The following is a 13,919-nucleotide window of genomic DNA, read 5'->3' as shown; positions in this document are numbered from 1 at the left end:
ACGTGGTTTTACTCCCGTTTAAAAAAATTTGAGATGACAGAGGGAAACATTATTCAGACATATCGTTTGTCAAGCGATGACATTTCTGAGTTATTGAATGAACTGAATGATGATTGACAGCCAACAACAAGGAGGAGCCACGAAATACCAGCCATATCAAAACTTCTTAGGACTCAGTATTGTCCTGCCTCTGGGTCGTTCCAGCATATCGCTGCTTGCATTTCCCACCCAGTCCTGTTATTCAGATCCTGAATGTCCATCCATCCATCCATTATCTATACCCACTTTATCCTGAACAGGGTCACGGGGGAGCTACAGCCTATCCCAGCGCACTATGGGCAAAGGCAGGGTACAACTGGACAGGTTGCCAGTCTATCACAGAGCCAACACAGACAGACAGAAACAAAGACCATTCTCACTCTCATTCACACCTATGGGCAATTTATAGAATCACCAATTAACCTGAGGTGGATGTTATATTTATATTTCTTAATTTCAGTGGGATCAGATTTCCTTTTTCCTTTGGCGGTTGCTCTGTTTTCCATTACTGGAATCACTTTAACGCATGCAAACCCCTCATTTAAATACAACCATTTGCACCCGATATCAGTGACGCAAATATTCTTAGTAAATCACCCGCTAAACGGGTGCAAAATTATCGCGCAAACTTTTGGAAAAAACACAATTTAGTACCCTTTATTTGAGATCTTAGTAAATCACACCCTAAGTGTTTATTGTGCTTAAACTTAACCATGTGCACTAACCTGTGGGTTGTATTTGAGGGTATGAGGAAAAATACTTGTATGGTCTTGTGTTGGAGGACTTGCTGAAAATGTAACTCCACTAAAACTAAATTTGATTGTGGAAAATCTGAAAAATAATGCAAAATTTCTCACCATTGATCCAACCAATTGTCAGACAACATTAAAATTGAATTTATTATTTGTGCAATGATTCAGGCATCCTGATCTATTTTTATCATCTACATTTTTACTAGCCTGGTGATACCAGTCTACATTCACTGTGAACATATCAGTTTCGGTACACTCCATAGGGAATCATTTCCCTCCGATGCATCCAGATGTTAATTTTTAAATTATTGGATCAGCCCTTAACCAACCAGCATTGTCCTCCACTGACAGTGGGGGGGGGGGGGGGGGGGACTGAATCCCTTGACCCGTGCCTTGGGTCAAGGCAGGGCCCAAAACGGTCCTTTAACCTTTAAAATACCTCCAGCATTAAATACAGGTTTATTTAAGTAGATAATAAATACAATCAGCATTATCACTGCGAAAATAGTTTCCACACTATAATCACAGCGATGACAAATGTCAGGCCCTATTACTGATGTTGTAACTCTTCTCTTCTCTTCTCTTCTCTTCTCTTCTCTTCTCTTCTCTTCTCTTCTCTTCTCTTCTCTTCTCTTCTCTTCTCTTCTCTTCTCTTCTCTATTAAACTGGTTAGACAACACAAAAATATGACATTGTTCAGTTTGTTGACCTCTGGTACCACCAATTTTACTTTTTCCAGGTTCTCACAAAAACAACAAAGGCCTGAGTGTTTACTGAGCAGTTACTGTTGAGTGTGTTTGATTGTAGGAGCTTCAAGAGCTCCTACAATCAAGCTGACTAAAAGAGCTAAGAGTGTTTCATACAATGCAACACTACTGCTAACAGGTGGGAGGAGGGAGGCTGAGGACAATAAAGCACGCTTTTACAGCGCTTATAGATGATGGTTAAAAGCCTTGCTGAAAAAAACCTCTCCGTGACTACAGCAACTGCAGCGTGATTGCGGCTGTGAACTCAGCTTAGACTGTGTGTGGGTGTCATCAGTCCACAATCAAGTTAATTGGCTTAACAAGGTTAAAGAGGACTCAGTCAGATCTGGTTCCTGCTGATGTCCATTCTCACTTATAAACATTCACTTTGACAGAAACCACTGTAGTACATGACAAGCAGAAAAGAAAATGTGCTTCATTACTTCTATTCTTCAATTACCGGATCCTCCCTTTGGATGATTAATTAAATATGTTCTTGAATCAGCCTTGCCATTACAAAAGGAGCTGTGACCTATTTACCAGTAAATCTTCTTCGCTGAGAATAACATGCCTTGAGGTAGACGGCTGTAATGAAAAATAAATCAGGGGTTTGGTTGGAAAATATTGGAGGGAAAGTGGTTTATTATGATTTTACTTCAGTGTTATTGATCTTTGTTCAGCCACACAATCTCCCATTGCCAATGAGTTACGCTGATTTAAACCCATATACAGTAAAGGTTTGCTTTGTACCTTTAAAACAGCACCAGTTCTCATAGGTACACTTGGACACAGGTAGGATATTCAAAGCCTTTTGGAGAACTTGACACAGTTCTTCCGTGCATTCAGGCTGTTGCCTCCGTCTCTTTGGAACCTATTTTCGTACTTACGCGAAGCTGGTTTTCGCACAGATTCAGGTGCATTTGCATTTTGTATCAGTGCAAGAGGCTTTTTTTTGTGCTATTTTTGAAGGTCAACATGAACCCAGCTGCATAGAGCTGGGTGGCGCAACAAGCAGTGTGTGCTCGTGCAGCGCCAGATCGAACCAGGTCTAAGTGCAGCGCAGGCTGTTTTCCTGGCTTCAGTGGGCAAAAGCACAGATAAATAGACCTATCCAAAATCCCAGACAGGTTTGGTGGATGTTTATAAGCCTACCTAAAAATAGTCAATACAAGTTTTTTTGAATGCAACCTTCCAATTCAGTTAATCATATAAAAGATGACGCTAATTCTTGTTTCTTCAATTGGATCGGAATCCAGCAGTTGGAGCGTTTCAGCCAATCTCAGGGATGAAATAGAAAAGGCAACGTGGGTTCACAAAATTAATTGAATTGAATTAAATTACACATAAAGACGTAACAATTCTGAAATCATTTCACCAACTCATCTGGTTTAGTAATCTATTCAGCAGTGCAAGACCACAAAGTGGGACATTTACGTCATTTACGCAAAAAAGGTTCAAGGCAATTTATGCACGGCAGAAAGTAAATTAGGCACACTAAAAACTTCTGATGCAGTTCATAGCACCACAACATCACTGACGTTTGGAGCACATTCACTTTAACATTTAATTAATGATGAAAAGCAAATATAGATGTGACATAAATAATCCACATTTAAAATGCATCATCTAATATGCCGACTTCGATGGCCTGCAGTGAGGATTGTCTCTTTCAAATGTGCAATTTAAGAAACGTTGTCCATTTTGCGTGTTTGCTTGCATACATACAGTATGTAATATTGTCTGTTTCTGCTTGAAGGTGCAAAATACTGAGAGGGGAAATGAAAATAGAACAATTTAGCACCTGCAACGATATTTACTAAACCTGGAAGTAGAAATAGGAGAAGTGATTGTTGTGTATTTTAGTACGACTGAAAGGTATTAATCAGGAACGCAAATCTGGAGAGACGGCTGCTTTGTGCTGAGAAGGAGACGCAGAGAAACTAAAGAATACGTAGAGAACGTGGTTTACAACCGTGGAAACATTTCTGAGATGACACAGGCAAAGATTATTCAGACATATCGTTTGTCAAGCGATGACACTTCTGAGTTATTGAATGAACTGAATGATGATTGACAGCTAACAACAAGGAGGAGGCACAAAATACCAGCAATTAAAAAACGTACGACTCAGCTTTGTCCTGCCTCTGGGTCATTCCAGCATATCGCTGCTTTGATAGCCCACCCAGTCCCGTTATTCAGATCCTGAATGTGTCCTGCAGAATTCACAGGTAGCTTCATAAGGTTCCCGATGAATGAAAAGTCACCTGTTCATCACAAAAAGACCTGGACCTGCTGATCGTTGTTTGTTCCTCCTCTTTTATTTGCAGTGTTTTATTATTAAGCCTTTTTTTCACCTTTTTGTTTTTCCCACAGTATTGACTTCCTCGCTGATAATCTTCTGTATAGCATTTTCTTCTTGTTATATTTATATTTCTTAAATTCAGTGGGATCAGATTTCCTTTTTCCTTTTGCGGTCGCTCTGTTTTCCATCGCTGGAATCACTTTAACACACGCAAACCCCTCATTTAAATACAACCTGATTTCAATGACGCAATTACTCAGTAAATCACACACAAAATGGGTGCAAAACAATGTGCAAACGTTTGGAAGGAACACGCATTTTAGTACCCTTTATTTGAGATCTTAATAAATCAGGCCCTAACTACGGCACAATGATGTTGAGTTCTGGCTGCTGAACTTTCTGTATGTTCTGTAGGAGAGTGCTACTTGACAGACTGGACTGTTTGGAGCCCGTGCCAGCTAAGCTGTGTTAGTGGGGATGACCTGGGTTTTGGCTCGGTCCAGGTTCGTTCCAGAGCCGTGGTGGCCCAGGATCCAGAGAACCTGCTGCAGTGTCCAGAACAAGAGCTGGAGGCACGGCCATGCACAGGTCAGCTGGGCAGAGCCTTGGTCATTATTTTATGTAAATTCCATTGCAGAAATTTCATTTGACTTTAGATACACTTAAGAATGTGTATGTTCTTTGGAGATAACTTGAATTCAATATGTTTTCCCAACATGCATTTTGTATTGTTATTTACAATACAGTATGTATAGCACCTTTAGTACAGTTTGGTGCAATTCAAAAGTGCATTACATGTGACTGACAGGCTGATATAGTTAAATGCAAACAGTAAAACAATGTAAGTCAAAGGAAAAATAAATAAAAAGTAATAATGATAATATACAATAAATACTTGCAGATAAACTATGTGACCATGTCCTTTTGGCAGATGGGCAGTGTTTTGAATACGAGTGGAGGACTGGAACATGGAGAGGATCATCCCGCCAAGTGTGGTGTCAGCGTTCAGATGGACTCAATGTGACAGGTGAGCTTCATGTGTCTGACTCATGTCTTTATATGTCTCTCCAATTATGCCAGTAATATTATATATGTAGCTGTTCTTAGAACCTATTACACAGTAGTCCCACATGATCAGACTTTTGATAAGGCAATTGCATTCTGTTTTATAGTGAAACTGAGACAACTACCCATCATCTATCGTTGGGCTTTTAAATATTCCAGAAATAATGAGCACTGATAATGTTGCAAACTCTCTAAAAAAAAAAAAGCCAATGTGCTAATGCCTGGAGATGCTGGCGTTCTCTGGTTGATATTGGGAATAGTTTATGAGTGTAAATAATGATGAGAAGTACCACAGTTAAAAATGATTACCAAATAAATTATTACCAAATAGCTTTGGTACAATGTCTGTTTTCGCTTTCTATTTTATATATTATGGTTCTTATTATATTTATGTCTTAATATTTCTTACTTTTATTTTATGTCATGCTCTTATATCGTTTTGAAGATCAGGGTTAATTTAGCCAGTGTAGCCCACCTTCTCAATTCAAATTATAGTTCAGGGCAGGGGTGGGCAAACTTTTTGGCTCAGGGGCCACATTGACTTTTAAAATTTGACAGACGGGCCTGGCCAGCACCAGATGCATACATATCAAACATAAACATAAAAAAAGCATTTCAGTGTTAATATGTACATTCACTTTTAGTGGGAACAGTGTTGTTGATCACCCTTCTTTGCCAGTGCATCGAAGTCTGGTGTTAGTTTTGTTGTGGCAATTCTCAGAACAGATCTGAGGTGTTCATCACTCAACTGGGATCTGTGAGGTGCTTTGTTGGTGTTCATCACACTAAAAGTCTGTTCACACACATACGTAGAGACAAACAACACCAGCATCTTCTGTGCCACCTTCTGGATGTTTGGAAATTTGGCAGCGCTTAATGAAGCATAAAACTCATCCAGTTTAAGAGAGTTGAACTTCTCCTTTAAGACGGTGTCACATTGGAGATCAATCGGTTCCAACTGCAACTCCTGTGGCACCGTTTCAGGGTCTCGTGTGAAGGGACAAGACACCAGCTGAAGGGACAAGACACCAGCTGAAGGGACATGACACCAGCTGAAGTGACTTGTCAATTTTTCCAAAATCAGAGAACCGATGGCAGAATTCTCCGTGCAGGTTGTCCAGTGATTTCCTGTATGTCTTCATGTCGAGGACGTCTTTCAGCGTAGCCAGTGTGGGGAAATGAGCAAATGACTTGTTTGACATTTGCTTTGAGAATAAAGCTAGCTTGGTTTTGAAGGCTCTGACGTTTGTGTACATTTCATGCACAAACTGGTCTTTCCCTTGTAGCTTCACATTCAGCTCATTCATGTGTGTCAGTATGTCCACAGCAAAAGATAAATCACAAAGACAATCTGTGTCACTCAGCTCAGGAAAATCGTCAGCTTTCTCAAGTAGCTCCAAAAATGAGATAATCTCCTGTTTGAGCTCCCACACTCGTTGACATACTTTCCCCAAACTTAACCAGTGAACGTTGGAGTGGTGAAGCAAGTCCTGGTGATCAGAGTCAGTTTCTTCAAGAAACTTAATAAACTGAAGATGGTGAAGTCCCCTCGCTCCAATAAAGTTAACCACTTCTACAACTGGCTTCACTACGTGGTCGAGCTGCAGGACGGATTTACACAGTGTAAGAAAATGACCTCCTGCTCAGGGTTGTCCTCTTTCACCCTCTCCTGGATTCTTTTGAGCAACCCGATGTTTTTTCCAGTCAGATTTGGCGATCCGTCTGTGGTAATGTTGGCGAGCGGACTCCAAGGTAGCTGGAGCCTCTCGATGACCCCCGACACGCCGTCATACGAGTCCTCTCCCCGCGTTTTCCCCTTCAGGGATTCCACGGCCAAAAACTCCTCTGTTATCTCAAAATTGTCATTAATCCCTCTGATAAAAATTAAAAGCAGAGCGGTGTCCTTTATGTCATTACTTTCGTCCAGTGCCGAGGAATATAATGTAAATGACTCCGCTTTTTTGTTTAGCTTGGTAGGCAAGTCTTCGTCAATCATCTCAACACGGCGAGTCACCGTCCTGCGTGATGAGCTCATGTTTTCTAATTTGTTCTTGCTCTCAGGACACAAGACACCTGCTGTCTCTACCAGCACTCTTTGAGAAACTCCCCTTCGGAGAAAGGCTGGCTGGTCTTTGCTAATTTGAATGCCAGCAAATAACTTGTCTTCGTGCTTGATTCTTGGATGGCAGTTTGTCAGATAAAGGTGTTTTGCTGATCCTGCAAACTATCTGCCGACCTCCGAGCGGTCGCCGTCCGTTCCCGCGTTGATTGGTTGTTAGCGCAATTAGCATGCTTGGTGGAAAAGTGACGGCTGATGTTGTATTCCTTTAAAACCGTAACGGTTTCTTGGCAAATAAGACACACAGGCTTCGACCGGACTTCAGTGAAAAAGTATTTAGTCGTCCGTTTCTTATTCAACACTCGGCGCTCGCTGTCGACTTTTCTCTTCTTTGGCCCATTCATCGTTGCAGATGTGTTCAGAGCAGCAGCAGAGTAACAACAGAGAGCAGCCCAGCCTCTGCAAAATCAAGTCAATGTATCACTGCGCCTAGTGCGCCACCTGGTGGACCGCCAGGTATTACAGGACAAGGTCAAATGAATGCAGTCATAATTATGATATGATTTGATTTGGGCAATTCTGTACCAATCTTCGGCGGGCCGGATTAAAAAGACCAACGGGCCGGATGTGGCCCGCGGGCCGTAGTTTGCCCACCCCTGGTTTAGGGTCTTCATGCCATAGCCCTTTGCATGGTATTGGAGAGGGTCTACGAAAATATAGATGTTAGGATGTGTCCACAATAGCCCAATTTCAGTGTATGACTCTGACTAAGATGCAGAGAGGCCTGGTTAGCTTAAGATGCAGCTATGCTGTCACTGAGATTAAACTCCCATACATTCATATGTAGCCCTGTTTTAGCCCTTACTTTCTACGCTGAAATAACATTTCTTTAACCCACATGCATTGAATGAAAACAGTCAGCATTTATTACAAAAACAAATTTTGACCCACAGAAAATAAAAAAACAATAAAAAAAAACAATAATACCCGGGATTTGATAGGTCAATGTGATGGTATCATGCTCACTGTTCCTTGGTGACTTAGAAAGCTGTAGGTAACGGTCTTTGCAAACCCTGTGTCCAGCAAGAGGCTGTGTGATGAGAGGAAACCCGTCCTGCATCGCTGTCCCTCTGTCCCTAGGCATGTAGCGCAGTCCTCAGCACATCTACTGCAGTAGCTTGTGGCAGCACTCGACACACACTAGCCAGAAATTCACAAACACCAATGAGTTTCCTATTTTGCTACTATAAAGGTCCGTGTCATGACATGTTTATTTACCATACTCACTCAGAAATTCGGTGCAAAACAAAGGGGTTTTCCTCCACGCACTCCGGCTCTCTTCTCCCAGCGAGCAAAGCCGCTAGCTTGTTAGCAGAAAAGTCCACAGTGCCAATGACTTCAGCGCCACCTAAGTGTTTTACCGACCGAAACGGCTTCCAACACGAATCACTTTCCCGTATTATCGGACCATACAAAATACTCTGGTTCTAACTCGAACAACTAACAACAACAAAACAATTTTTTTGGAACTTACAACTAGCGCTACATCTCTGTATTTCCACCTGATTTCCCTCTTTCTCTGCTTCACGCGCTCCTGTCGTTTAGTCCCGCCCCCCTAAGAAGCCAGTAGGCTACAAAAAAAGTCTCATCTGCTTGTCCTAATTGGCTGAAAACAAATTGACACATTGACACCTGACCAACCAATATACATACGGTAAGGACACAGAGGTTCAAGGGCAACTCTGTTTGTTCCTGAAGGGCAGAGCTCAACCCCGCCTGTGCCCCTCTATTACACTGACACGGTGCAGCGCAGACTCAGGTGAAGCGAGCGAGGGGAGATTGTCCACTTGTTAAACAATCGTATTGATAGCGTCATTTTGTTGTTAAAAAATAATCAAATAAAAAATGCTGAAATGGATTCCCAAGTAATAAGCCATCAATATATCTTGGCAAGCTGCCCAAGTAGGTCTGTGTATGGGAAATGCTGCATTTTGTTCAAACCTTCAGTGAACTCCTCACAAATGGTTAAGGTAGCTCATAAATGACATGTGTCCCCTGTTTTACAACAATCTCCCTTCTTTGTGCTTCTCATAATTACATGGACAGAGGAGGCAGCTTTCACATTGAAATGTAATTATATGTCACAAGAACCTGCTTACCCAAATCACCTATGAGGTTGTTTTTAATGGGAGCAAAGTCTAATTATCACTTACTTTTTTGTTGTTGTTGTCAAAATTAGATGAGTTTCTGCTTTTGCAACAATTAAACTGTTGGTAACTTATTTATTTCAAGAGGAGCAACTTTAGTGCTGAAATGAAACAGATAATTTTAAGCTATTTAAAATAGTGTCAAATCCATTATTTTAGACATTAGAGGTAGGTGTTTGTTCAGTTTTTATGGAAATATCAGAATGCAACGCTGAAAATAAGATCATGAGTTAGGGTGGAAAACTCTAAAATAGCTAGATAAGTTAATATTTTATCAGACAAACTACAGTTTCCAATGTCAAGAATGAGCTATATGAGTCACATTTCTTCGTACAATCAAAGCTTATTCTTGACAACCAGACTCTTGATATTGTGAATACCTAAAAAGCCTGTGTGGAGCAGTCTATGGTCTCAACTCAGATGTAAATGTGACCTAAATCAATTCCTAAACTGCCACTGCACAGGTCTGACACATTAGGTCTTGTGCAGGTTGATAAAGAGGATGAAATTACTTAAATTTATCCAGAGTGTCTGAATCCCAGATAACTTGCTTAAGCATTACTTGACATAGCATTCAAGGAAACTGTAGCAGATTAGTTTTAATCCATAGCAGTGCCACAGTCAGATTTAATCCCATTCTGCAGCACTGTGTCAGGGTTAAGAGCTGCACTACAGCATTGTTCTACAAGGTATTATTATTAATTTGGTGTGTCATTTGAAGGATCTCAAAGAATAAACTCCTCTAATCATTGCATCAGCTTTTATCTATAACTATTGCTTTGTTCAAGGATCCATGTCATATTCTTGGGTTAGGTGAACATACTCAGCTCCAAGTTTAATTGAACAAAGAATGTCAACACACCCGCTATTCCAGATGGTGTGTCTATCTGTGGCTGCTCTGTTTGGCAAACTGTGTCTTTTTTATTTTTTATAGAATTTTTCCTTCCAAGCAGTGGAGTTTCTCTCATGGATATTCATAGTGAGGTCTCTCCCCTAGTGTGCCACCTAATAAATATTCAAGAGATTACAATGTTTTTGCAGACGTGTTTTCTCTGACTGTGTGTTGGTTGGATCGGTATCAATTGTACTGTTAGTCTACATTATCCAGTCTATTTTATCCTCACTGGGAATACACTTGTGTTTCCATGCCTCTGTGAAGCATTTTGAATTTACTTGTAACAGAATGATGCTATTAACCTGACTTGCCTACACACGCCTTTCCCCACATATTTGACAACTCTGCGAAACTTCAGATTAACCCCGATTACCAAGCAATGAAACGATCACTCTATCCCTAATTCTGACCAAAATGTGAATTCCTATTTAAGAATGAAATGAGATTGAAACCAAAAAAAGAGTAGGGATGTGCTGCCAAAGCACATTGTTTAAAAAACAAGTGTATCAAGTAGTCCGAGGATTTTTATGTTTTTTTTAATTGGTTTTCAAACTCTAACTATTAAATTATTGTATGAATATATTCTAGTAATGGCATTTCCAGGGAGAGACAGGAACAGAGAGGCCAACTATAATACTGTTATAAAACAGCAAGGAATGTGGACCATAAACCATCACATTGATTGGACTGTAATATTGTTATTGAAGGGCTAACAGTAAAGGTTTTTGTTTTTATATCTTACAATGGTATAAACACAAACAGTCAACCTCTGTCTGAGTTTAAACCTGTGGCCTTTGCTCTGCAGGTGGATGCCTAGCGACAGCCCAGCCAATGGCGGATCGATCTTGTGACCCACCATGTGCCAAGCCGCGGTCCCTGTGCACAGAGGTGAGTTTGGGATGGATTGATGGAAAATGTGTCATTCAGCTGTGGTTAGATCCAGTCTTCAGCAGCCACAATGCTGCTGCTTTGCTGTCTTGAATGGTATTTTCAGTGAAGCAGACTGATCAGGGTCTGAGTGGACTTGGTATAGTACCGTTTCTTATATAACTAATTGAGATCCTATGTCACAGGTTCCACACGCCTGTTAGATGTAGGCAGGTCATTTAACCCTTTCATGCTCAAGTGAGAGACTGTATGTAACAGGCCTGATTTTACATTGTTTGAAAACACTTGTGATTAAAAAAGGAACAATTATTTTGAGATATTAATACCACAGCAATAGTAGCAACACCATCATAAAGTCATACTTTTTAATAAACTGTATCCATAGCAAAACAAAGCACACGCTACAACTATTTTGTGTAGCAACTGTAGCAACTTTTTTCCACCATGTGGAATATTATTAAATTGCTGAAAACCCCAGAGCTTTCTCTGTCGACCTGTAATGGGGCAGTGAGAAGGTGTGCTGAGGGCTGTATTGAGCCTCAGTTGGGATGAAAGCTCCCCATCAGAATAGCATAAGGCAAAAGAAAAATCAGGAGTGAAAAGAAGTCAATATTCTGACTCACCCTATGCTGCTATATATATATATATATATATATATATATATATATATATATATATATATATATATATATATATATATATATATATATATATATATATATATACATACATATATGTGTGTGTGTGTGTGTGTGTGTGTGTGTGTGTGTAAAAGAGATGTAAATGATCCCTCATTTCCTCCTCTGTCTGCTACTGAATTTATGCACCTATTGTTTGCAAAGCGGGGATTTCTGAGGCCGATTATCCTCCAGAGATTGTCGGGGAGCTGGGGACCCTCTGCAGTGTGATGAATAGAGTCATAGATGAGATAGACAAATGTGGAGGAGGGTTAGCTTCCCTGCACAGACTTCCACACACACTACCCAACACAATTCAGTGTACTCATTGTCTGTCAAAACAAACAGCAGCATCAGACTGCAAACCGCTGAGTGGATTTTGAGATGAGATTAAACAGTTAAATTAAATCTTTATTAAAGGTGATATAGGATTTGTTAAAGATGTATGCACTTCACTCCAACATTAAAACAAGCCTCTACATGACATTGTACATTGTTCACTCGGCAATCAGGACTTCTATTTCAAATATCAATCCATTCAAGACAAGTGTTTTCTAAGTATGATTCTAAACACTCTCTGAAAACAGTCTTTAAGGGTAATGCAGATTATAAATCTTATGCAAAGCTGTCTTGTACAAAAACGTACAAAAAAATGTGATGTGATTGGAAGTTTTCCATGGGAAAACCAAAAGCAAATCTAACCTGATTTCCTAAAAAAGGACCAGGATTCTTCCAATCCAAAGAAAACCCAAGGAAAATTAGACCCGGACCAAAACTAACCAAAAACACTGGGGTGATGCTCCTCACCATAGAATTTGACTTGCAGCATCTTTGAATTGTTTGGAAAATCAAGAGGGTTGAGAGTCGGAACAACCAGTAAACTCTTGCAGATTTATGTTATCATACTCGTCCACGCTAGTCAGAGATCCCTGTAACCAGAATAATGTGGAAATGTGGTAAAAAGTGAAAGTTATGCAAACAAACTTAAAAAAAAGTCATATTTGTATTTGTGTCAGACCAGGTAAACTTATTTACCAGAGAAAGTTAGTCAAATTGAAGTAGCCTTACATTCAAGCAGGTGGTATTGACAGACGCAATCAGTTTGGGGAGGCTGTGGCTCAGACGGTAGAGTGGGTTGAACACTAATCGGAAGGTTGGTGGTTCAATCCCCAGCTCCTCCTGTCTACATGTCTAAGTGTCCTTGAGCAAGACACTGGACCCTAAGTTGCTCCCGATGGTGTACCATCAGTGTGAATGTGCTCCTGATGGCAGCACCTTGCATGGTGATCTGTCTCATTAGTGTGTGAATGGGAAAACCATGTTAAAGCACTTTGAGACCGAAAGCGCTATACAAGTACAGACCATTTACCATTTAGGCATCAGCAAGAAATGTATGATTTTCCTCTAACCCTCCTTTCCTCTCTCCTTCATTTCCCTATCCCCAGTCCTGTTTATTCATTGTGTAGAAATGTTCTTCAGTCATGCTCACAGAATATCCCCACTACATTTCTAAAGTACCTTACAGTTTCTGTCCTAGAGGTTGGTACTGCCAAGGGGTCCCAAGACAAGTTCTGTGTCCACTGACCAGATCCCTAAGGATTCTCCCTTTTATACCTAAAATATCCACACCTTGTGTTGCGGCTGAAAATCACCCTTTAATACTCAAACAGATAACCACACCTTGTGGTGTTTGATTTTAGATCATCCTTATTGTATTTAATCATTTTTTTCGACCATTAATCTACCATTATTTTCAGAACTTAGAAATGAGATGAAAGAATACATAGTGTATGGCGTCCTTATGAGTGTATTTAAACTTTGATCACATCTCTGAGGATTTAAAGTTTATAATACTTTAGAAATGATTACTTAGAGAAGATTATATATTACACAACCCATAGCAGTTGTGAAATGGCATTACTTTTCTACTTAAACCATGCACTTTTTCAAGTATGCCTTTTTCATTTTGAAATGTGAGCTTTACCTCTTCAGACCTCCAGAAACTATTCAAATGAAACTCCAGTTTTTGTTTTATTTGGTCACAACTCATAGACCCACACTGCTTTACTTTAAAGGGTCACAAGGCAGGAATATTTGGAGCCACTGCCTTAGTCAAAAGATGGTCTTTGTGAAGAACACCATAGACTTTTAAATGTAAGGAGATCTTTAAAGACACCTTTGGGTAAGGTGTAAAAGATTCAATAGTTCATCCACTCAGGTTTTTTTTTAAAGTACTAAAGCTATTTTTCACAGCAGTTTCATGATTTCAGTGTAAGAAGAAAAAGCTAA

The 13,919-nt window shown here is 40.1% G+C and overlaps 1 protein-coding gene across 1 annotated transcript in view; it reads left to right on the top strand.

The window, feature by feature from the left end:
• The window catches only part of thsd7aa (thrombospondin, type I, domain containing 7Aa), a 160,293-nt gene that overhangs the window by 132,093 nt on the left and 14,281 nt on the right, over window positions 1-13,919 (top strand). The window contains exons 23-25 of the mRNA XM_069176035.1: window positions 4,254-4,427; window positions 4,771-4,866; window positions 10,871-10,953. Of these exons, the coding sequence (XP_069032136.1) occupies window positions 4,254-4,427; window positions 4,771-4,866; window positions 10,871-10,953 (353 nt within the window). The remainder of the gene's footprint in view (window positions 1-4,253; window positions 4,428-4,770; window positions 4,867-10,870; window positions 10,954-13,919) is intronic.

The sequence above is a fragment of the Embiotoca jacksoni genome, unplaced genomic scaffold (assembly GCF_022577435.1).
Source record: "Embiotoca jacksoni isolate LCO1_2020_lvr unplaced genomic scaffold, fEmbJac1.0.p SCAF_7, whole genome shotgun sequence".
Classification (NCBI taxonomy): Eukaryota; Metazoa; Chordata; class Actinopteri; family Embiotocidae; genus Embiotoca; species Embiotoca jacksoni.
The sequence above is the reverse complement of the archived record's forward strand: the minus strand, read 5'-3'. Positions and strand labels throughout refer to the sequence as shown.